At 45.5% G+C, this 24,149-nt stretch overlaps 1 protein-coding gene across 3 annotated transcripts in view; it reads right to left on the bottom strand.

Moving 5' to 3' along the window:
- Positions 1-242: 242 nt before the first annotated feature.
- Positions 243-24,149, bottom strand: part of LOC138580441 (targeting protein for Xklp2-B-like) — a 364,493-nt gene continuing 340,586 nt past the window's right edge. For 2 of the 3 annotated variants that reach the window (XR_011304260.1, XM_069650992.1), the window contains exon 16: positions 243-602. Coding sequence is in view for 2 of the 3 variants with exons in the window: in XM_069650992.1 (XP_069507093.1) it covers positions 495-602 (108 nt within the window). In the remaining variant the exon portion in view is untranslated. The remainder of the gene's footprint in view (positions 603-24,149) is intronic. The other variant, XM_069650993.1, reaches the window with a different exon arrangement.

Below are 24,149 nucleotides of genomic sequence, written 5' to 3'. Positions count from 1 at the left end.
TAAGCCAAAGAACTCATCCATACTAATACAAATCATAAAGGCGCCATGAAAGAGGGGCAACGGTCTGGCACAAAGCTTGCTAGCCGTGCTGCAAGCCAAACAAGACTATGGATTTGATCCTACAATAATACCCAGATGTCCAGCAAATGTTGGTGCTGCATAATAAACCAGGCAGTATAAAGTTAGGGCCACTGTCGTGCTACAGTTAAAATGCAACAAAACAATTTTAGAAAACGCTCAGTAGAGACCAATTTTTTGTCATTTATTTAATTTATAAGAAAATTAGAACTACACAAAAATACATATTTATATAATTGAAATGTGACGGATAATTGCAAATGATCAGGAAATCTGTGACTACTACAAATAAATAACACAAGCAAATATAAAAAAGTGCACACATCCACAACACAACCATCTATACACAGTAACGATAGGTACACAGCAGCACAGTCACTACAAATGGCCAAAGAAGTTTGACGATCATATGCTCATCAATTAAAGCGGTCTGAGAAGTTGGGCGATTTAGGGACAGTCAGCAGCACCGTACTGGCCTTCACCGCCACAGTCTTGTACTTCATGACTGGTTGAGCTTTGTGCACCTGCAAGAGGATAGAGTAAGTAAGAGAGAATCAGCAGCAAACCATTCAAGCACCTTAGGTTCTACAGACTTCCCAGTTTGGCAATGGCTGTATGTATATTCACAAAGTCATTTTATTTTCCAGGTTCCAGTCCATACACCACAGACAAGCCACATTGGAAGAGATTTACAGATGAGTGCCAAGTATAGGTCATTTCAGCCACTGCCAATTTATATTCTTAAACAGCATCACTTAGAAGACCTTTCTAGAACCACCAAGGGTGTAAGCATGGTCCAATTGAATGCAAAGGCAGAAAAGACTAAACATGTTACTAATGTGTGTACGAAACCATGATAATGTCATGGTACAACCTCTCCAGCGTTTGGTGCATGCAGGAAGAGGAGCATGCATGGTTTTATTTGTATTATTGATACGACCTCCATGCGTTGCTCTCAAAGAGCTTTTTCAGGAACTCCACGCAATTCTTATGGCACAATTATCACGTTTGTTGCGGCGTGGTAAGCAACATAACATCTCTGGTCTCATAACACAATTGTTATACATCAAGCACTTAGGTTCTATTCAGTCATACATGGTTTATTTTTTACAAATCATGACAGTTCATATTAGTACAGATTGGTAAATGCATCACATTGTAGATTTGTAGGCAAAATTAACAGTTTTAAATTCAATAGTGCGGTTTTTGTGGGTTCAATGGCTATGAATACGTCTATTGCTAGGTTTCTACACTTTTCTAGCTTGCACTCATTTGCGGTGTTCAAAGGTATTGAGTTTTAGTAATCATTCTTTTGTTTGGATGACAGTATTCCGTTTGCAAGCTTTTTGTTTGGGGCTCTGCCTTTCTGCAGACTGATTAGTACTGGCGATAGTAATCATATGTTGTGCTTTAAAGAAACTACTGCTACAGGAAGTGGAGGGGATGGGAAGGCAGAGAATCAATATGGTGAAACCTTCCATGAATTGTACAGGTCCCTCACGGTCTACTTTAACCTCACCCCTTCCCTTCTGAAGGGGATCAAATGCCCCTTTGGCATGCCGTGCTCTGGTGTGAGGCTACTCCTTTTGAATAGGCGTGCTTCTTTGATTCCTGGGACCAGGACAGCTTCCTGTTGAATTGATGGTCTCTGTGGGAGGGAGTTACCCACCCTCACAAAGATCAGAGAAGAGGCATGACCATTCAGGTTCCTGTCCTGTCACTTTGCAGAACCAACCTGTCTGCCCAGCATACACATCACCTTCCACAGCTGACCTGGCTCACAGGAAAAGATATGCAATATCAAATTGGATGTGGCTGCAATCCTGAGCAGTGCCATGCACCAACTCAGACATGGCTTATATAGATGGTTTACCCTGCCACCAGCATGGGCTGTTCATAATCATTACTTTGCAGCACTCGGGTCCATTTAAGACATGCACCGCAGTTCGAGACTTGGCCGTCACGGACCTCTGAACCTGCTTTGTGCCATTGGTAGATCAGCCGCTGCAGTTCATGATACTGATGCAGCAGGGTACAAGTACACACTATGCTTTTGGCATGGAGTGCATGAAAGGGGAATCTGGTTGTTGAACGGTTTAAATATCTGCAGGATTCTGTGCTTTAATGTCGGATTGAAGAGCCTGCACTTGGGCAGCCGAAAATCACTAGCAGTTTAAATGAATAGCAGAATTAGAACCTTTGAGTATCTCAACCAACGAACCACTGACATTAAAAGCACAGAATCCTGTAACTATCTAAACCATTCAACAACCAGTTATCCAACTGAATTTCATGCATCTACACCTTGTACAAAACCATGGATCCCAGAAACCATATGACCAACCCCAAGCAGGGGACCACATATTGAATCCACCTTGCCTTGATAAAGACCCTTAAGTTGAAACATGTGATGGCTGCTCTGTTCTTTCGCCAATGCACTACTGCGTCTAGGATTACAATTGTATCATGTCACAAGGACAAGTCAGCACAGAGCTACCTGTATTTACTGAATTTGCGGTCTCATTACTGTCAAAATGAAGAACTCCTTGACAAAGGCTTCAAGCTCAAAGTTGCCTTTGGTCCTTGTTTTAAATGTCTACATAGCTTAGCACCTATTTCTCTGTAACATAAAATTCAGCAGAACATCCCTTCCCTGCACTACGTTCAACTAATTAGGTGCTCCTCCATCTCCCCCAAATCCAAATTGAAGTTGTATGGGGACCGAAAATTTGTGGTGGCAGTTCTATGCCTTTGGAATGCATTCTTTGCTTTTGGAGAAAGACAGCTTCCATTTTGCAAATACCTCATAACATGTTTATTCTGCTAATCTCTGTGGCTATTCATTGTTGTCCACGCCGTAAGACTGCCTGTGGTGCAGTATAAATGCATTTAGACATTAGGATTAAGAGGACAAGAAGTTTCCCACTTGAAGGGTGCTCAACATGAACATACTAGAAAGGGAAATTCACTACATTGTACCAAACCGGACAGCATAGAGGTAGCGTTAAAGTGGCCTGGGGCTATAGCCTGCACATGATCACCATGAATGTGCAAATAAGTCCAGTATGTTAATGCTGCATCATTTCTTTTGCAGTGCTTTAATTAGCTACTCAAGTTAATATCCCAAATCATTTCCTGACTCGCATACAAACTAGGTATTTCCAGATTTGCCCCTTTTAGAGTATACTTTGTTCCTGGTTTGTATTTTTTTATAACCGTTTTGACAAAAGGTGCCTCATTACAAGTATGCAGTTATGAAATCGGATTTTCTGGCATGCCTGTGCTCCCCCCGGCCCCCCATGTCCGGCAACCTGTGATGGCGGAATCCCTGGCAGATTCCGTGTTGGCGTGCATGCACATTCCATCTTGCTGGGAACGGTGGTACCGACATGCTGGATACACCATTAACGACCCCCCCCAACCCCAAAATGACACTGCCGTTCTCAGTGGCGGTGACTTAGAATCCGGCAACACAGTCCCAGAGCCACCAGCACCGGTAACAGCAGTTCCCCAAATACCGTGACCAGAAATACAGTGATCGTCGGAACAGGAAATCGTCCGGCGACCATTCCTAAAACACAATCTATTGAAATCCTGAAAGCACAGGCGGCTTCCACCACTCCTGACCACAGAAACTCCAAGAGTCTGAGACCCAGAGGTGAAAGCCATGCTTCAGTGAGGCGGAGCTCAACATGTTATCGGACACCATAGTCCAGCATGCTGCAGAGCTCTTTGCAAAGGACTGGCACAGGCAGGCCTAGTTGTGCAAAAAGCATCTGGGAAAAGGTTGCCCAGAAAGCGTCCGCAGTCAGCACAACCCCCCGCACAGTGCAAGACTGCAACAAGGTGGGACGACCTGCACTGGAGGGTGTGCAACCTCCTTCTCGGCCCAGCGCAGACAGGGCATGGCCACAGGTGGCAGGAGCGCAGCCCCAATACGCCTGCTGCCCTGGGAGGAGACGTGCAGCAGTGAGCTGCATCTGGCGCCAACGAACCGGTCAGTGCTGCGGAGGACGGAGCCAGGACACCTGAAGAGGATGGCGAGTACACGTAACCCCAATGTAAGGTCAATTTACCTGTCCACCCTACCACTACACATAATGGCACAAAAAAACTCAAAAACGTCTTCCTGTTAAATAAATTTATATTGTTTCGTTCCTCCACTGTGATTTTTTGTTCCGAGCTAGCAGCAATCTAGCTCCTCTGCAAGGCCTTAGCGACCTCCTGTTAAGCCATTGGCTAGGGAAGCCTTTGACTCAAACCCCCCATATCTCCACCCTACCACTACTACATCAAAATATAACATGAATGTCAAGTGCATAGTCCACAACACCAATAAAGCCCTGCATGACCCTGCTAGTCCCCCCACCCCACCACCCCCAAGAGACCAGCAACCTGGGTGCGCACACAGACATACACCCTCCCCCAAAACATCACTCATACCACTAATACATCTAGAACACAGCACAGGCACCCTGTCAACAGAACATGCTTCTGCTGCCACTCAGACACACATCCCCCTGCCACAGCTTAATTTGCATGTGTTTGCCGTGATACCCCTGGCACAAAGTCACACCAGTGCCAAGCCCCTTTCCCACCCTCAAATGACCAGCCTCTCACACAAAGGAAACATGTGACTTTCTCGTCCCAGCCAGCCCGGCCCATGAGCAGAAATGGCCACCAATCCCTGTAAGTGCTACAGGCAGCAGGCACATGCCAACCCCATCCATGGCACACCCCTCTCCAACCTATCACACAGCGTGAAGGCCACACCACTAACATTGTACCCAACAATTCAGTACACCACAACAGTATCACCGGAACACCACCCTACCATGTACAGACATCACACATCCACCCACATGACAAGCATATGTACACCATACCATGTCCCCCCGCCACGTACCCAACACAGCACAGGCACAAACACGATAATGCATGAATCTCTGCCTCATCAATCCACACTGTTCACTGACAACCTGCCTTTCTGACTCCCTAAGGAACCTCATTCGACAATGAAGAGGCCCATCCAAGCATCTCGAGGAGCACCAGCTGCCACCGCCAGACCATGCGGCACACAAGCAATAGTACAGAGGTCCAGGAGGGAATGGGAGGGGAACAACGTAATGTCACCTATAGCCGATAATGGCTGTGTTCCTCCAGGCCTTCCTAGAGCAACAGCCCACAGAACTCCAACACATACCATCCACACAACGCCTGCTAGTTCCGTGCAGAGCAGCCCAAGACAGCATTCAATGCGGCTGTCCCACTCGGCACACAGCCGCACGCCTGAACTGAAAAGGGGACGGAAATAGGACCAAGACACACGTGCCCTGTCTGACTTGTGCAAGTCATCCTTGCAGAACATGACAGGAGTTGCGTTAAGGCAGTTGGGGAGTGGGGAGGGATATTATTGTCAGTTTTATTTCAACATTTGTAAATATTTGCATTGTACAAATTACAGTTGGTGCTGCATAGAAATCATGACTGGACATTGCTTTTTGAGTGTGAGTGATTTATTTACTGTGCAATGCCCAGTGCACTAGCTGGCATGTGCCACGTGCGTGAGTGAAGTGATCAGAAATAGTGGTAAATAAATCCCTTGCGTGCAACACGGCCATCCATGTCATCACAGCAATGTGCAAATGGCAGTTCACTCATCCTCCTCTGTCTCTGGTGGGTGCATGATCAGGTCAGGGGGGCAGTGGGGTGTTGCGCCTGATACACATGTTGTGCAACATGGCACAGGCCAGGACCATCTTTCCCCCACCTTCTCAGGGCTGTACATAAGTGTGCCCCCGATCTGCTCAGGCAGCGTGACCTTGCCTTTAACAGGCCAAATGTCTGCTCTATTGCACAACAATATGGCATGGATATGGGCATGGTTTTATCCCTGCTGGTTGTGTGGTTGCCTCACAGGGGTAATCGGCCATGTCATCAGGGACATCCAGCATCACCTGCACGGGAGCAACAGAAAGTGTAGGATGTCATACTTGTGCCTGTATCATGTTGGTACAGTCTAAACAATGCAAAATTACACAAGCTAATTGCTGGTTGCTTAGCATACATCTTATTTTGGCTTTTTGAAATGCAGTCCGTGTGAATGGATGTCCATGCATTGTATGGACCATGTTACGTAGGATCAGGGATCTAGGTCTGCAGTCATCATGTCAATGTAATGACAAGTGCTAAATGCAATTGTGGCTCGTCCAGGTGTAAGAGTGCAGGGGCCATCACCAGATGGCAAGGTTTACCGGCCTAGAAAATAGTCTTTGGCATGACACAGCCGGTGTGCCCGACACAGCAGACCCTGCCGGGGGGGGGGGGGGGGGCACAGACCTAGTAGGCATGGCTGACACAGGTAAGAAAGTTAATCTGCGTTGAGATGTGATTAAAAAAGAAATTATCTGTTCATGCTTGGAGGCGTACTTGCATTCTGGAGGTACATGACATGCTGTATGGGAGTGGTTGAACAGCATCATGGATTCTGCAAAAATGATGGATGTGGACATACTCACAGAGGTACCATACGAGGACTTGTATGGAGAAAGCGATGACAGCCTATTGATTACCATGAAGCGAATACGCCTGGTCAATATGCGTGGTAGGTGTGCAGTTGCTTTGATATGGCCCATTCACAACCACCATGACCTCTGACCCTTTCACTCCAACACACAAATGAGACTTGTGTGTTCTTATTGTGGTGAAATTCAATATTCTGATGGTGGGCATGTCAATCATATCTGTGGGTAATAATTTAAACTTCAGGTCATGTGTATGTGCACCACAAATAGGCAGGGGACCTGGCTACTTGGTGTGCGGGACACTAGTGTTATGGAGGTGGGGAGTTGTAATGTATAAGTATCATCAGTCTGCATCAGGTGTTGTGGGTTGTGCCAATTGTGTTTGTGCTGGATTTTAGGACATTGGTGTGATGCATTCTGGTACAGGCTGTGCTTTTGATGTCGCTGTACGGATTTGATGCTATGCATGCACATGATAAGTCTGGTCAATTGAGACATGCCAGTCAACGCCTTGTACTCGGGCATGCCATTACTGTGTTGCACATTGCATTGCACACATCCACTGCTGATAGGTTTTGTACATACCCCCACTGAACATTGCACATGCTCTGGTAGATCCACTCACCCAACAGCCAGGTACAACCTCCGCTGTGATGTGCCATGTACCCTGGCAGCGTAGAGTTCCGCAGCACAATGGAGTCATGGGTTGAACCGAGGAATCTCATATGATGGGTTATTTATAACACGGTTAATACCCAGAGGTTTCTAAGCACTGACCCGGGCATCAAACCTGGGGCACAGCAGTGGATGATGTGGCAGGCATCACATACTATCTGCACATTGAGTACACTGCCTCAATGGCATGCCTGGCTACGAGCGCCACATGTGTGCAGGTCAATGCACCCATCACTTTGGGAATGCCTGCAAGGACATGAAAAGCTATTTTAGTGGCATTGACCTGGTCAGCTGTTCTGGGTAGTCCGATGCGATCTCCAACTAGGCACAGGAGTGCATCGATGACCTGAAACAGAAAACACGAGAAACGGGGTTGGGATAGCCCTTGCAGTTCCCCACAGTGTGTTGGTAGGTGCCCATGGCTAGGCAGTGTAGCACAGTGTCTGTGCTACACTACCTTGAGCAAGGGGGGGCGGGTGGCTGTATGCATCTGTATGAGGCTGACCAGATCATCATGGATTAGGTCCACTATGGATGTGATGGTCTCCCTGTCTAGCTGGTACAGGGTGTGGATCTGGCTTTGGCTCAGGTTGAAGGGTGTGGCCCTTGTGTGGTATAGGTGGCTGTCTGCGGGCTGCAACCTGCTGGCCATTGTTTTGCAGGGTCATGATGGCCATCTTTCTCCTCATACGCCTCTGCCGTATCATCTGCCTCCTCAAGTAGTAGCCCTGCATGCAGTGCCTACAGCTGTAGTGTGGGGTGCTTTTGCAGTGCTCATTGGGTCCACCTGGGCTGATTTTGGGCACCTGTGGGCTGTTTCTTCACACCCGACTCTAGTGAATGCCTGGTCCGTGAAGCCATGTTTCCCGCACTGAATTCCCTGTGCTACCGGCATTTCCATGCCAGTGTTTCCGTGTGTATGTGGCGCTCGGAATGTGCATACACTAACGCCATGCCAGTGTCGCAGTCACAGCTGATGTGTCTTGCCGCAGATTCCGGTCACGGAGCTGCCAGATACAGTAGGTCACTTGCCACGACTATTAGCGGCATCGCAAAGTATGCTGGACCAGAGGAAAAAAAAAAAAAAAAAAAGGTGCCCGGAACGGTGCAAACTGCATACTTGTAATGAGTCCCAAAGTCTTTATAAAATTTATAAAAGTAGGTCAGGGATCAAAAGAGGTAGGGTGCAAACAAAACAACTTTGGACTAAATTGCTTATAGCACCCACCAAATGCAGGATGGGTCATTCCAACAAAATGGGAAGATTATTCCAGCAGAGGGTAGGGGCAAAATGCTACAACCAAGGAGTTTTCCCCGCAGATGCTGAAGATGCCCACACTTCTATTCATCTTCATATGCAAACTTTGCTAGGATCAATGCACGGCTTGGACCAGCAATACCCCAGATAGCATGGAAGAACACCAAGTAGGACTGTAGCATGGAGTTGATGCTGCATAAGGCATCAGCCTGTTTAGAGTGAGATTGTGCTTGCTGATGCAGACCTGCTCGGAAGCTCAGCTGCAGCTTCATGGACTGTAGTGCATATCAGAGTGCCACTTTGAATCTTAATGCCTGAGAATGAGAGCACCCACCAGTAGGTTTTGTGGAATAGCTGTGTTCTTAAGGAGCTGGTTGGTGGCAGCTATAGGGCTCCGAGAGGGAGTCAGGCATGCACTCCCTTTGAGACAGAAATGCTGGCCAGACAGACACTTAACATCTAGCTACTACATTCCTATGTGGACCACTCAGTCCTGATGTAGTTTTGTATCCCCTGTAAATGTGGCATATTTAGTATCCGTGCAGCTGGCACATGTCCTGCATTGACAAATTGAGCCGATTTCTGCTATTTTATGGCATGAACAATTAGGAATTTTAACACCCTCTAACTATGAGAGTCCAAATATGTTACGCTCACCTGGTATCCACGGGGGCGCCACACGATACTGGATGGAGGTCCAAGCGCTATCCCAGACCCCTCTCTGCTTGGTTTTGTGCCAGAAGTTGGGTAGCGCCTATAACAGGAGAAGGGAGGGTTAAGATACTGGTTCTCGGATGGGTGGACTCCCACCTCCCTCTGGTCCAAATCCCCTCCCTTGGGTTTATTGCTCACCTTAGGTTGTGACTTGAACTCGCCGTCCTGCGTCTGTGCAGGGGCGCGTGGTTGGTGCAGGCGTTCCGTGGACCTAGTTGCTTCACTGGTCCGTGTGCCCTTATGTCGGGTTCAGACCGGCTGTGACTCCGACTCTGCTTGCTGTCTTCAAGGTGAGTTATGTCTTTTGCGTTTTTATTCTGTCTTTCTTTCCCTCCGTTTTCTGTCTTCTCAGCATCTTGCTCCACTACTGTTCCCGAACAATGTCTTTGTTTTCACAGGGATGGTTGCGATCTCAGAGTTGCCACGCCGATGGTCGAAGACCACAGGGAGTTAATGATGCAGAGCGCTGCGCTGTTTATTGGTGTTAATTGCAAACCTGTGTTCTCTTCCCTTGTTTGCACAGGTTGCGATGATGTTCCGGAGTGATGAGCGATCGAAGCGCTGCTTGCCCATGCAAGTACTTTGTTAATGCTAACCTTGTTCCTTCTCCCTTGCAGGTTGCGGCGAACTCCGGAGATGGGCTGGTTACTTCACACGTAAGTGTTCTTGCTCACTAATGCTGTTCTTGTTCCTCCAGGTTATTAATGGAATCCAGATCTAGGGGTTTCGGGATCGGGCCGCCGGAGAAGCAGATGAGCAGGAGCTGGACACGGTGGGCGTTATGCTGCAGGAGTGCAGAATAACGCAAAGCGTGTTCTGCTGTTTGGGTGTGGTTTAAATAGCCCAGGCCAAGTAGTTCCAGGCCCAGCCACACCCAAAACACTAGACCGCATGGCTTGGTTCTAAAGAACTGAGCAGTGTAATAGGCCTCCATGTTGGATTAAGGTCCAAAACTGGTATTGCTTTATTCCTCATAATGAGCCAAAGGCGCCAGGACTGACTCCATGTATGTTTCTGGTGGAGTTTTAAGGCCCTTGGGGCCAGTGTGAAGGGCTTTGGCCCCATTGCTGCCAGGGGGCTGTTATACCTGAGGGGGTCGGGGCATGGATCGTGACAAAATATTAGTAACAGCATAACCAAATCAGCCCTTGTATCTGGCAGCTGGATTGACAAGCAAATCCAGGCCAAACGGGCCGATGACAGGACTGGGAAAGGCTGCTCTGGTTCTTCTGGTCGTCAAGAGCCCCCTCCCACCAGTTTTGGATACAATCGTTCTGCTAGCATTCCCCAAATGATTATCCCCCCCCTTAAGCAGTGGAGTATGAATGGACTACGTGAATAGAGTAAGTCAATAGCAATAATGCATTAACCTGCCTGTTTGTCACCCCGTCCTTCATAGAGTTACATGGGTGTAAATTCGGTCCAAAAATCACTCTTTACTAACTTTGGTCAGTAAAAGCCTGGTCAAAGATCCCTTCCTACGACCATCTTAAGGACTGGGATAGAGTGAATTTACTTACCTGAACTTTAAATTGGACTCAGTCATCATAACCACTAGCATCGCCAATCTCTTTATATAGCAACTTGTGAAGAATCTACTTTGGAAATGGTGACAAAATCACCTATAAAGGGATAGGGCAGCTGTTGTAGGATTATCCTGTCTTCTTTCTAATGCATCCAGGTATTTACCTGCGTTTCACTGGTCATTAAATCAAATGCGGTTCCATTACCCAAAGGGTGAATATTTACATCTGTTTTTTCATTAAGATGGATTTCTCAAATCTGGTCTGGTCCTGGACAAATTACAGGAGGCCACCCTAGTTAAAGAGAACAGAGGAACTCGGAGGTTAGCCAAACCCAATCAAAGTAAGCATGGAGAGTAGTCGAGGCTTATTCTCAGGAGGTGTGAGTGGGGGCAGAGATCCACAATGAGTCTACACAATGATGATTCTTAAACAGGCAAGTATACACCTACTATATTATAGGTCCAAGAACACTATAAAATGCATGAAGCAGTCAATATCACAGCAATAAGTATAACACAGAGTCACATTTGGTTAGAGAAATGCATACAATTCACCTAGACATCTGAAAGGAAGGCAAGTAGTTATGCAATGAGAAAAACTAGCACACAAGAATAGAATCCCTAACTTTAGAAGTCTAATGCCTTAATTGAATGGGGCCCTGTGCCCAAAGTCACAACGTTCCTTTGGGAGAGGGAACAAAGGCAGGCAGAGTTCTATTGGTGTTGGGAAATGTTTTCAAAGATTTCACTGGTAAGCAAGATGCACTCTGTCAGTTAGAACAGCTTTTTAAACAGGTTTAAAAAGCAAAAGAATGGAATAAAGCAAAGGTCTCCATAAACTTTTAGAAGAGAGGAGATCAGGGCAGCTGTAAGTATTGAGATTACTCATCGCCTTTACCCAGATTTTCCCCAAGTGATTTGGCATGTCAGATGGGAGTTGCTGGAGGTAGGTTTTCCAACTGTTGGAGCCAGTAGAAGATGCCCAGGACCGGTGGGTGTCATGCAGATTCTGGTCTGGTCCAGGAGCGGAGTGCAACCCTTTCTGAAGAAATGCAGCAGGCACTGATGCATGGCTCTTCGGGACACTACCACATGGGGATTGTCACTTCCAGCAACGGTCACTGCACGCAGGCGACAGCAGACATCTCTCCAGTCCCAAACAAAGACCAACTTCCAGGACAGGATCCCTTGATGCTGGGAAGCATGGCAGGAAGGCGACTTGTAGTATTAGCTGGCAACCACCAAAGTTCCAGACGAAAAGCCAGAACAGCAACGCTTCTGGCGGGGTAGCCCAATTCGGAGCTGGTCAGTCCAACAAGTGGTCCAGGGACACTTCCAAAGGCTCAAAGCAGAAGGAACTCGAGAAGACGTAGAGACTGGTTGGTCCCACCAGTCCCAAGAGACAAAGCACCGACAAGGGCCTTCCGAGATCAGGCATTCCAGCAGGGCTTAACCAGGACAGTTGAAGGAAAGGTAGCCAGGCCTCTTTAGAAGTCGACCACTGGACTTCAGTAAACTGGACAGCTACACAAGATACTTGGCTGATATCCTAATCTGCTGGCATTGCTGCAGGACTCCTCTCATCCTAAATTTAGGTGAGTGATCCAACTCCACCCTTCAACAGCAAGTATCTTCACCACTCAGCCAGTAGTGGCCCAATCCGGGACCACTGTGGTCCGACTCGTGTATGCTCACCAGACTCACTGGCACCAGTTTGTGGATTGGGACCAGACAGTCCCAAACCCCTTCCTGGATTCACACACTATGGCATGCACTAGCCTGCAAAAACAGCAGCTTTCCTGGTAAAACGCACGAACATATTAGGGAATTCCTTACCTGAGAAGGCAGGAAAAAGGCCAAACATCAAAATGGCCTAAGAACAAGCAAAAAGTCTTGTGGCACGGCCAGTGCTACAGATAAGATTTTGAAGCGGGAGTATTTTACTCACTATTTTTAAAAGTTGGAAGTAAAATGATTTTTAGGGAGTAAAAATGTAAGTCCAATTTCCAATGGAAGTATTTTTTTATAAGCGAGTGAAAAGGTTACAACTGAAAAAAATATTTTAATAATGATTTCTTTGCACCTAGTTATTCATACACATTAAACAATACAAAAGGAGTCTTCACGCTTGGTTTTTAACAGGGGAGCTAAAGGGAAAAGAAATCCTAGTTATGGATGGGTATTGAATTAGGAACCTTTGGGCCTCTATCACCCAACGTATAGCTGAAACACCCTGGGCTAACTTATTAAAGTCAAAAATATAACTGCCCAGGGCATGATCCTGCACTTAAGATTTGGGACGTCAAAGACTTCATTGATTACCTTCTATAACCAAAAGGTAATCTTGATCCTCTTGTATGGCGCTGAATCTAGCCTAAACCTCTTGGCAAATATGGGAAGTCCTGGTAGGAGCTTTTTGGAAGCGCATTCTAGGTCTCCCGAGGAGCCTTCCCATGCCATGCATTCGTTTTGAACTGGGCCTGTTTTCTCTATAGTCTGTATTATTGTGGAAATCTGAGTCTTTTCCGTAAAGGATTGTTGGCCCCTATGTTACCCCAGTGAGCAATATTAGGGACTAATGTTTCATTGACAAAGATCTTAGTGTTTGGAAGGCTAAATATATGAATCTGCTGAAGGATCTGAATTGCTCAGTAGAGATTTTTATGTCCAATCCAGTATTAGTAAAAAATAAAATATATAAAAAATAAAACTGTGCTCAGTTACTCAAGGCAGTTTCCTGAGAATAGGCCTAAATCTGTACTCCACTCGGGAGGTTTTGGTTGCACGCAAGCAATTGGTTGAGAAAGTTGGTCTGTAGATTTTGGCTGAAAACTACGGAAAGGGAAACCCTGAAACATCTCTTAAACACTTGTATTGGTCTGACTGACCGTCGTACCCAGTTTATGGGTGGTATTATTGCAACAGCCCCCTCACTTTCGGCAGACAAATACATTTTGGTGGGCGTAAATCATTTGGTAATTTTTGATCTGGTTAAGTTTTTGAATGGCATTCTTATCAGATTAGTGATGCATATATCTTTTAGTAGGCCGTCGCTGGGAAGGACGTTCGCTGTTCATGTCCTCAATGGCTGGCTTTACTGATCATTATGTATGGATTTCTCTTTTTGCTTTTCTCAGTTTCTTATTATATTTCTGATTTCCCAGTTCTTGTGATTTTGGGGTTTTCTTTTTTAATGTACATAATTGTATGGAAAGTTCAATGGATTTCTTAATTGTGTTAAAGGTTTGAAATAAACCAATAAAACAAAAATGTAAAGATACATGTGTATTTCCTTCCGATCAGGCATTAGTATTGTCTTCCTGTGGTAGTATGTACACTACTGGTCCAAACAAATTCATGGAGCTGTGTGGGTGAAAGCAGGTGTTCAAGGTCCATGTGTTTCCTATTTTTTAGTTTAGAGTAATTGCCTATTTTTAGGGAGTAAAAGTGGCCAATACACCCCTTATCTGTAGGGCTGGCACGGCCATTTTAGGACACTAGCCACCTTTAGTAGTCAAACTCAGTAAACACTTTGCATACTAAAATATAGCAAAAACAAAAAAATTAAATTACCACCAGTTGTCTTTAGGCACATTAAAAAGTAACCAAACATCCCTTTGTTAAAAGTCTAGGGTGATCCAAAAGTATGCCCATTGCACTGCATTGAAAGATGCTGCATGCAATACGAAAAAAAAGTTACCCAAACAGGTAACAAGTACAAAACAAAAGGGAAACAGTTTCCCAGTAAGGAGTTTGAAGGACTAGTCCGTTTCCCCATGACAAAGGAGCAAAAAGGCCTGGGACGTGAAGCTGAAGGCTACACTTCACTAGAAAGTCAGGACAAGTCAAAAGACAAAACAGCAAAAGGTTTGGGGTCCATAGAATATGGAGGAAAGGTTTCCTAAAATCGAAATCTTTCACAAGAGTGATGGTGGGCCAACATTTGACTAAAGGTTTTGTTTAGTGTGTATTGTAAAGGCCTAAAGCTATTTTCTATTTTTATACATACCTGTCTAACTAGAATTCTTGGTGTTGCTCTGAATGGGCTCATTGTAGCCCTATACAACTTACACCTTTCCTGAGACTAAGCATTTCTGATCTGCTACCTTTCCCCGATTGAGTTGGGCTAGCCTCGGTCTTCCCTGTCCATAAGGTATGCAAGGAAGGCATGACATCAACAGTAAGACTGACAAGTGACCACATTTCAAGGGTGTTTAATAAAATGGAAACAGTGTGATAACCGCCTATCCAAACCTAAATCTTCAGATGGGAGCAAGCTACGACCCTCAAATAATAACATATTCCTAGTGGGGTCTTGTCAAATAAAAGGGCCCATGCTAAAAAAAAAAACTATTGCCAATACTAACCTCTAAATACAAAATAATGTGGGAAATAATGTTATGAAAAAGAGAAGTGTTTAAAAATGATAAGTCAGATTTTCAGGCCATTGGCCTCCCTTCCCCACATTTTTAGAACGGGATAAGGAGGTTCACTCGAACATAACAGTCTCTGGCTCCTTTAGAATTAAATTACAGTTCACTTTGCATCAGGGCCTCCGCAATGCAAGTCTCCTTGCTTCTCAGAGTCTCTTCACTCAAAGGGCCTGATGCGACATACAACCTGTTATTTTCCCCTTTCTGATTTTCCCCAAGTATTCAGACCGAGTGATTTAATATCCACCCTGATCCCCTTCAACCGGGCTCAGATCTCTTTAGCATAAAAGTTCCACACAGGCTTACCTCTGCCAGACTCAAGCCTGTCTTTCCACTTTTCACACTGCTCACAATGTTTGTAGGTTCTTCCTATTTCGTGTGACTCACGGCTCGCACAGGATCCCTCTCTGCTGTGCCCAGATCCCTTCTACACCATTAGTCTCCTTCAACTGGGCTTGGACCATGTCAATTTTACAACAAGTATCGAAGACTTTCAAATGTGCACAGGGTTTGGCTTGACCCGTTGCAGGGCCACTTTGTTTTCACAATTCGCTTTATTTTAACATTCGCACCCTTCCGGATGGATACCTAACTGAGACCTTCGAATGAGCATCCATGTGATGCCGGACCACTGTCTATGGTATTGTGTATTAGCTTCAAAGTTCATTTACTCATCTGCTGTCTAACAATCTTCCTGATACAATGTTGCTGCTTGCAACCATGATTTCCACAAAGACTGGTCTGGTATCCGTCTCCCTGACTCACTGGCAGTGTTGCTTTGTTTTAGCAGCCTAGGACAGTACCACAGCAGCAATCACCTCTCCTCGTCTTGACTATCAACGCGAGAGCCCCGGCTACCTCCGACACACAATGCAGGATTCTTTAGCTTCTATTCCGGGCCCGAGGCTTTCTACTTTGAGGGCTCATGCAAGATGCGGTTTGTCAGTGAAAAGGTCAAGGGTATATCCCCTTCTTGCAATCCTCTTTGGTCTTGCAGTCTTCCTCCTTGTATTAAACTACCTTGTCTTGGAACTGCTGGTTCCTCGTGTGCTTTCGTTCTCCGCCTTTTATCCCTGTGAGGGGTGGAAAGGGGGGGGGGGGGTGATGCAAGTCAGGTGTGTGTAATGATCAGTAATTGCCGACCATTGTATTGGGATGCGTCAGGTATACGGCTCTGGTGTTAGTCCGTGTTCGCTCACAGTGAATTGTCTGCGAGAACGTGTGTGTGTGTCAGGAAAGCGGATGTGGGGTTGAGTTGCCAAGTATTCTACTGGGCAGGAGGGCGTAAATGTGTGACAGGGAAGGGGATATCGTGTGTCGCCATCCGGTGTCCCACTCCCCAAAGACACCCCGTACCCTTCCAGGTGATCCTCCCACACTGGTCCACCCCCAGGAACTGGATCAAAACGCTATGGCTGTGTCCTGGCCACCTGGATCACAGATCCCTGGAGACCAACAGGTGAGACACCTTCAGGTTTCTCCCAAGTAGCATCACAAAATCCTCCTCTAGGACGGATTTTGAAAAACCATAACATTCACGTCTCCTTTCTAGCTACAGAAACAATCCCAAATACTCAGTCATTAATTTAGCCACATCTGGAGCCAACAATCTGAAGGATCAATGTGTACGCCCCTAACCTGCCCACCCATTTATTGGGCCTCTGGCAGAATCCCTGCTCCTTGCACCCAAGTCGGCTTCTAGTTCTTAGCCTACCTCCAAGACAAACCTACAAGTATTCTGTCAGAAGGGAAGGTAGCAGAGTTATTGCTTATCAAATGCAATGCCTCAACTAACATTTTACACTCATTGCTAGCAAACTGGGGTGAAAAGGAATGGCACAGTTTCATAGGTGAAATGGGCATCATTTGTTCACAGACTTGGACCCCCAGTCCACGACAGAAGCCAGATTATCTGCCTCCTGCCCCACTTCAAGAATAGGCTACGGTTATTTGCAAGAGCCTTCTCACGCTGCTTTAGAATATGCAGGCTGGCAATGGGAATTAGTTGATGCTGGGGAAAATTATGCTGGGGGCGTTTGAGGGGGAGCAGGATCATATAACTCTCCTCCACTATATTCACATGTAGACGGGTAGCCAATTTCAACTCACTCCACCTTGACTGTTCCCAGGGGAACAAAGCCCTCTTTTCCATGCAAATCAAATGGCATATGGAGTGCAAGCACAAACCTCTTAAGTCTCACCATATAGTCCAAATCTTTAAGAAACATGTGAGCAAAGTGGTGCATGAGATTGACATTCAATGTCTCTGGGTCTGGATGATAAACTACAGGATTTGGGCAATTGGCTAAGGTACCCAGAAACAGGAATGCCAGAGTGCCTTTGCAAGTCTGGCAAACAATAACTAAGGCAAGAGAATAGCAGTACATCGCCAAACAGAAGAACATAGTGGCAAAATGTACCACCTGCTTCCACGCAAACTGTGGAGATACTTCGCTCCCTGGGTATTCACATCAAAGTAACCCTCACAAAAACAGCAATATTTTACCCAACCCAGCAGGTTTGATGCAGCTATTAAAACAAAATTCCTTCATGCCTTAAAGTATGGTAATATAATGAAATACTTTTCCATTTAAAAATGGCCTAAGCAATACAACTGGGCACTGTACAACACAGAAAAGAAAAAATGAAATCAATAGCAAATAAACGTAAAACCTAAATATTAAATGTTCTTAAATGAAGGTGAAAAAAATCAGAAAACGTGAATAGGCTGACCATTTTTTTTCTCCAAGAACTCTACAAACTTAAACAAAGATGAAGGGAGATTGGTAAATAAAACAAAGCACAAGTTGCAGCAGCAGAGCAGGCTTGTACAGAGTAGCAAGCATGCCTGAAATCAGAAATAGGTAATGGTAATCGTAGGACATAAGCACTTCTAGAGGTCGCCACCTTTCAACCTTTCTGTGGGGCAGATGACAAGTGTGTAAGTGAATTTGGTGCCAGCATAAAAAATACGCAATGTGGGGGTGATTCATTTGAATTGATGCAACCTGGGGCCTCAAAATGCAGGACCGCTTTTAGGTGAGCCAAAGAAGGGAGGCCAGAAGTGTTTGAATTGTAGTGTAGACATCAGGGGGACAAAGGATTAGATTTTCCCATGAAGAGATTGCTGGAAAACACAAGACATGAAGTTTAGATTAGAATCCAGAGTGAATCCAATGTATTTTACGAGACACACAAGGGTCTGAGTCATACAGAGAGGAGATGGTAACAGTCACTAATGAATGGGTGAAAAGGAGAACACACCCAAATAAACACTGTCTTAGTGTGATCATGTTTGAGTGGCCATATAGTCCTCTGTGACAGAGGACCCAAGCAGTGAATAACTGCCAAAGATGATGCGCAGTTAAGTGCCATCAGCATACTGGTCTCTCAAGAGGCCAAGCTCTCAAAGCATGTTGCCCACATTGCTTTGATGTAGATGTTAAAAAGTGGGAGACAACACACTAAAGGAATTCCATAAGGAGACCAGGTCAGACCCTAGTCTCAGGAAGAGCTAGGTGATAAGGAGAAGCACCAGCTCCTTTCAACATACATATAATCCATTTGAGCCATCAACACAGCATTGTATTGTGGGAATACAAATGTACCCATGTGAAAGCCTTTTGGCTCCAGGAAATGGTCTTGGTTTTTACAGGGCAGTGCTACCTCAGAGGACTATCAACCCAAGACTGACATTTTTCAGAGCTTGCATTTGGACTAATTTGCAAACCCACAATGGCTACTAGGTGACTGTGCATGTGTGACTGTGACTTGGCTCAATGGATTAACCTGCCGTCACATGGCAGGTGAAAGGTTTTTTTCAAGCCTTTGTAAACCCACCATAACGTTATTGGTCTCACACACACAGAGGCCAGAGTACAAACTGAAGTTTGGCAAACACTTGTCAATACAGATTCCCATACCCAGACTGCATTGTCCAGGCAAAACTGTGTGCAGAATTTCCCGCAAAAGGGCAGGCAATGTGTCCACATGCCACCATAGCTTCCAAGCTTGGAATTGGGAAAATGAACTTCTGTAAACATGAACAGGCCACACCTACTAGCCGATTAGCAAATACGTCATATAGGTTCACACACCACCTAATCAGATGCCTGAAAGATCAAATCATCTCAAACTTTGTGTGGGCTAGATCTAACCGAGAGGATTTCTACCAACACATGTGAAAAGCTACATGCAACATGGTAAACCAAAACTGTACCTTTGTGCTTCCCAAATTAGAAAAGCAGGCTTGCCTTGATCAGGTCACTGGCCCATAATGAAACCGCTTAGCAGATTAAGTTACAGCAGTCCAAGGTTGCACCCCTGCCCTGCATCTTTAAAATAATCACAATACCCAAAGTCCTACCAGACTTCCCTTAACTTGGAATGGATGGAGGCTGTTATTGCAAGCCAGGTTGAATGCTGTGCCAATTTGATGCAATCGGAGGCACTAATATTTCGATATACCACATGCTTTTGCAATTCATTACAGAAGTAAAAGGTGGCCCATCCACTCTTTTGCAGCCCACTTCACAGCACTAAATAAAGCAACACTTGAAAAAGGTTTGCATTTGTTCAGGACACTCAGGAGGTAGCTACAGACTCTTCCCTCCTGCCAGGTAAGACTCAGGTACATCAGTCTGTCCAATATTGGAAACTGATTCAGAAGACGAGGGGTGGAATTTCAAGTCAGCTTGCATTTTCTCCAGCAGACTAGATAGCAACCCAGGGGTATAACACCACTGATAACATAGAAGCCCGATGGATAGAAACATTCAGTCAAGGGGCTTCCTCCCCTGGCTTTCTGTAGTCCATTTTGCCATAATTTCTCAGCATGTTTTTATCTCAATGTAATCCTGGTGTGAAATTTAAGGGCAAAAGCATTTAGATTAAGAATAAGTGGCTTACCTGCAACACCTGTTATCCAGCATTGGTACGTTTCATAGATCAACATGCTGTTCAAATATTTCCCGTCAGGTTGGGAAAACATTTAAGCAGTTTCATAGAAATCCAAAAAAACAGCTGTCACTTTAGTGTTTTTAGTGGTTTTGGGTCATTTTACCCCTTAGCCAATAGGCAGCAACATTCCTTTAGCGCCACCCCTTCAAGCCATCTTCAGATTCGTACAGCGCCCGCACCCCCCCCCCCCTCTCCCCAAATAAAAAGCCAGATGAACCAATGCAGGGCAGCCAGTAGTCTCGCATGTGGATCCAGGAAAGATGATAATGCTGGTTACCTGTAACTCCTAGCTTCTCCAGCATTGCACCTTTTACAGATTCACATGCTGTTAAAATACACTGAACAGCAGTATGCATGCATGCATGTACCTACGCATCACCATGCAATATGGGAGGAGGAGATGGCTCACCTTCAGGCAAACAGATTTTTCGAAGGGTCACATATCCAAATTTAGATTCATCCGTTGAGTCCCTGTCGATGCAGCAGACCTTGGGGAAGATGTGCATGGACCTCCTCTCAGCTGCCCTGCAGATGTACACCAGATAAGAAGGCAGCAGAAGACTTGACAGCTCTCGTAGAATGTGCTTAAGGCATTAGGATAGATTTCCTTTTTGCTGCTTTCCTCCCATAGACCTATGAAATACGACCTTTTTTTCTTTGTTCAGACTCCTGACCTGACATTTGAGGCAATTAAACCCTTTGGCTTTGTCACTTTACTAGGTCTATGGATTTCTTATATTTTTACAACTGCACACATCGGTGTGGTTAGAATATTTTGTACCCTCAGATTTTTCTGTAATGGCATTTTGGTTACATTTACATTGTGCATAGAATGGGCAGGTGGCAGCAGATTATTTTTCTACAGTGTTTTATACCAGTGCACAGTTGCGTTTACTGCAATTGGCAACCAAGAGTAGCTAGCACTCTAAGATGGCCGTGCCATGAGGTTTTTACTTTTCCTTTGGCCATATTGTTCTTTGGCCTTCTTGCCCCTTGAGTACTGAATTGCCATGGATGGGAAGTCTTTTCCTGGAGAAAGCTGCTGCTTTTCCAGCAAAGAGGTGGTTTGTGTGTGAGGCAGATGTGGCCTGGGACTGTGTTCCCAGTACACACCCTGGTGCCTGAATGTCTGTTGCTGGGAAGATGTGGCCAGAGGCTATCCTTGATTGGCTAACCACTATCAGTGTGAATGGTGCAGATCCTTACCATTGGTGGAACTTGGCGAGCTTCCAGTCGATCTCTTGTCTAAAAAGGAAGCTTCTGCAGTCATTTGCAGGATTATCGTTGCAGCCAAGACCCCTATGAAGGGGTGCAGCAGCTGTAAATCAGAGGACGGCTCCTGCAACTGACAAGCACCAACTCCAGTTAGTCCCGATGAAGCCCGGTTCAGATGTCAAGAAGGCCTTCCTCTTAGGTGCTTCCACCCATGGACCGGTGGGAACAAACAGCTCGACTCCTGCTTGAGGATCCATGCCTTTGGAACAGTTTCTAGACCAACCCGTGGACTGACCAGCATTCTCCTCCGCTAACTCGCTACAGCGGTCAGTTTCGAGTGCATCCTTGGAATATGGCGGATCTTCAGCTTGTGCTAAAAAGATGCATTTTCAGCGTTCTTGCATCACAGAAGTCATGCAGGCCCTGCACCTTTGTTTCTCCATTGAAAATCAGCTGTTGTCGCCTGACCGTGGTGGCTTTTGTTATCTGTCTTCTTCCCCCCATGGTGGAGACCCGAGGCTGCCTACTCTGCAGTAGTGTTCATCTTTTCTTCACAAGGGTGTTCAGCTGGAAGGTGCCTGGAACTAAGAATAAAGTTGCCAACCCAAACTAAAACCAGATGCCAAAAGTTGCCTCTGAACCAGCGACCACTGGGCCCAGAGACAAAGGACAGAAGAATTAACGTGTCTCCAACGGAATCCGGAACCTCAGCAGCGGTCTATCAAGAAATCTGAGTCGGGTGCAGAGGGGGAATGTTAACATATCCGTTTATACCCCCCCACCCTGCTGTTTACCATAGAGCTACATGGGAGTAAGGTCTGCCCTCATCCCACTCTTTTCTGACTGGTGGGGGCCTGATCAAGGATACCTTCCCAGGCCCATCCTAGGGTATTCGGTTTGATTGAGTTGCTTACCTAAACACCACTTACCTTTCTGAACATTATCATACCGAGTGGCATCCATTAAAATATTAAACCTTTCTGAAAAGTAACTTTGGGATGGATTACTTTAGGGCACAAGGCCCTATAACATCCTAGGGCTGGACTTAAAGCGTTAGGAAACGAGGTTATTCACAAGTGTCTATGGAACTTCATTCATCTGACTTCTTGCCCGTTACACTTGTTATCAAATGCTTGCCATCCTTTCCTAAGAGAAGGGACTGATCGAGCGGAAACACCCCAAAAAATGAACAAAAAAATCTTGTATAGCCTAAACATTCGAACAAATATGCCATACAAACCATTACAGTGAGGGGCTGCGGGGGTGTCCCCTGCACCTTTCTTCACTGTAATGTGAGCAGGGGTTGTGGGGGGTGTCTCCCACTCCCATCTCAAAGTTTAAAGAAAAAAAGGAAAAGCAGAACCTGCAGCGCCAGATCCCATGTCCGCAAGTGAAGGGAACCAGCATCACAGAGGGATGCTGGAGACGGCGACACTAAGGCGGTGTGCCGCCCACAGGCGAGTAAGGGGGTGGGGCAAGGGGAAAGTCTAATGTACAGATGAGAAAACCAAAAGTTATTTTTGGTAAAATAACTTTTCGGTCTTTTCTCCCTCAAACATTTCAGCTTTGTGCAAATGATGGTAAATCGATAGATCCATATATCTATCTATTTATAAAAAACGTAAGAATCCTATTTCTGATGCTTCTAATTGCTTAGTTTCATGTGCTTGGCATAGGCCGACATCTAGTGGTAGCTTTGGAATATTCCACATGAAGTTTTTCGAAGTTGAAAAAGGGACAGGGCAGGTTTGTAATTCTATCCCTAGTGTCACGTCGACTGTACCTATAATCCCCAACGCGTTGAGGTCCCTCAGATTATTTGTTTGGCAAGAGGGGGTGTAAGCGTGGAGTGTAGGAAGAGATCATTAGGTGTAAACAATTAAGTTTTCCCAAAAGAAACTTCAACTCCAAGAGGAGATGAAGGGTGGAAGCACGTGAATCTAAGCAGATACAAGCATCAAAAATACGATTACGGTAAGTAATGTGTGCCTTCTGAGGCTTGTGGCTCTACTTAGAATAACATGCTTTTCATAAATTAGCAAGCAATACTTGAAGAACGAGATGGGTTGTTTGAAGGTAGTGCTGCAAAGAGATGTTTTAACACGGCTTGTCCCACCCTTGTGATGTGTATCTAGACAATAGTGTTGGGTGAAAGTGTGTACTTAACTCCAAGTGTCAGCTTTGCAAATGGCATCTAAGGGCACACTTACAATGAAAGCTAGAGTTGCCCCTGTGCCTGGAGCAGAGTGTGCGCTAGGCTTGAATGGCAACGTTCTCTTAGCAAGAGCATAGCAAAGTTGGATGCAGTCGACAATCCATTCAGAAATAGTTGATTCAGAGATAGGATCACCTTCTCTTCCTGTGGCTATGGACACAAAAAAAAAACCAGGGTTTTTCTGATAGTTTTAGTCCTTTGTAGGTAGGTACAGGACCGTGCTTTGTACATTTAGTACATGAAGGCTCTTTTTTGTGCTGCGTTTGTGGGGTGTTGAAAAAAAACGTAGGAAGTACTATGAACTGGTTTACTTGAAATTTAGATATACATTTTGGTGAAAACCGTGGCCATGTGCGTAGTACTACCTTTTCGTTGTGGATAATAAAGTGGTACTGTACTGAAAGAGCTTGCAGTTCAGTGACCCTTCCGATAGTTTTAACAGCTATAAGAAAAACTGACTTGTATGTGAGATGTTTAAGACTGCCTTTATGCATAGGCTTGAAGTGGGCACCCATGAGCCTTGTAAGTACAATATTCATGTCCCAGCTGGTAG

Source organism: Ambystoma mexicanum, chromosome 3p (genome assembly GCF_040938575.1).
Source record: "Ambystoma mexicanum isolate Mex_15411 chromosome 3p, UKY_AmexF1_1, whole genome shotgun sequence".
NCBI lineage: Eukaryota > Metazoa > Chordata > Amphibia > Caudata > Ambystomatidae > Ambystoma > Ambystoma mexicanum.
Note: the sequence above shows the minus strand (reverse complement) of the source record. Positions and strands in the feature narration are given on the sequence as shown.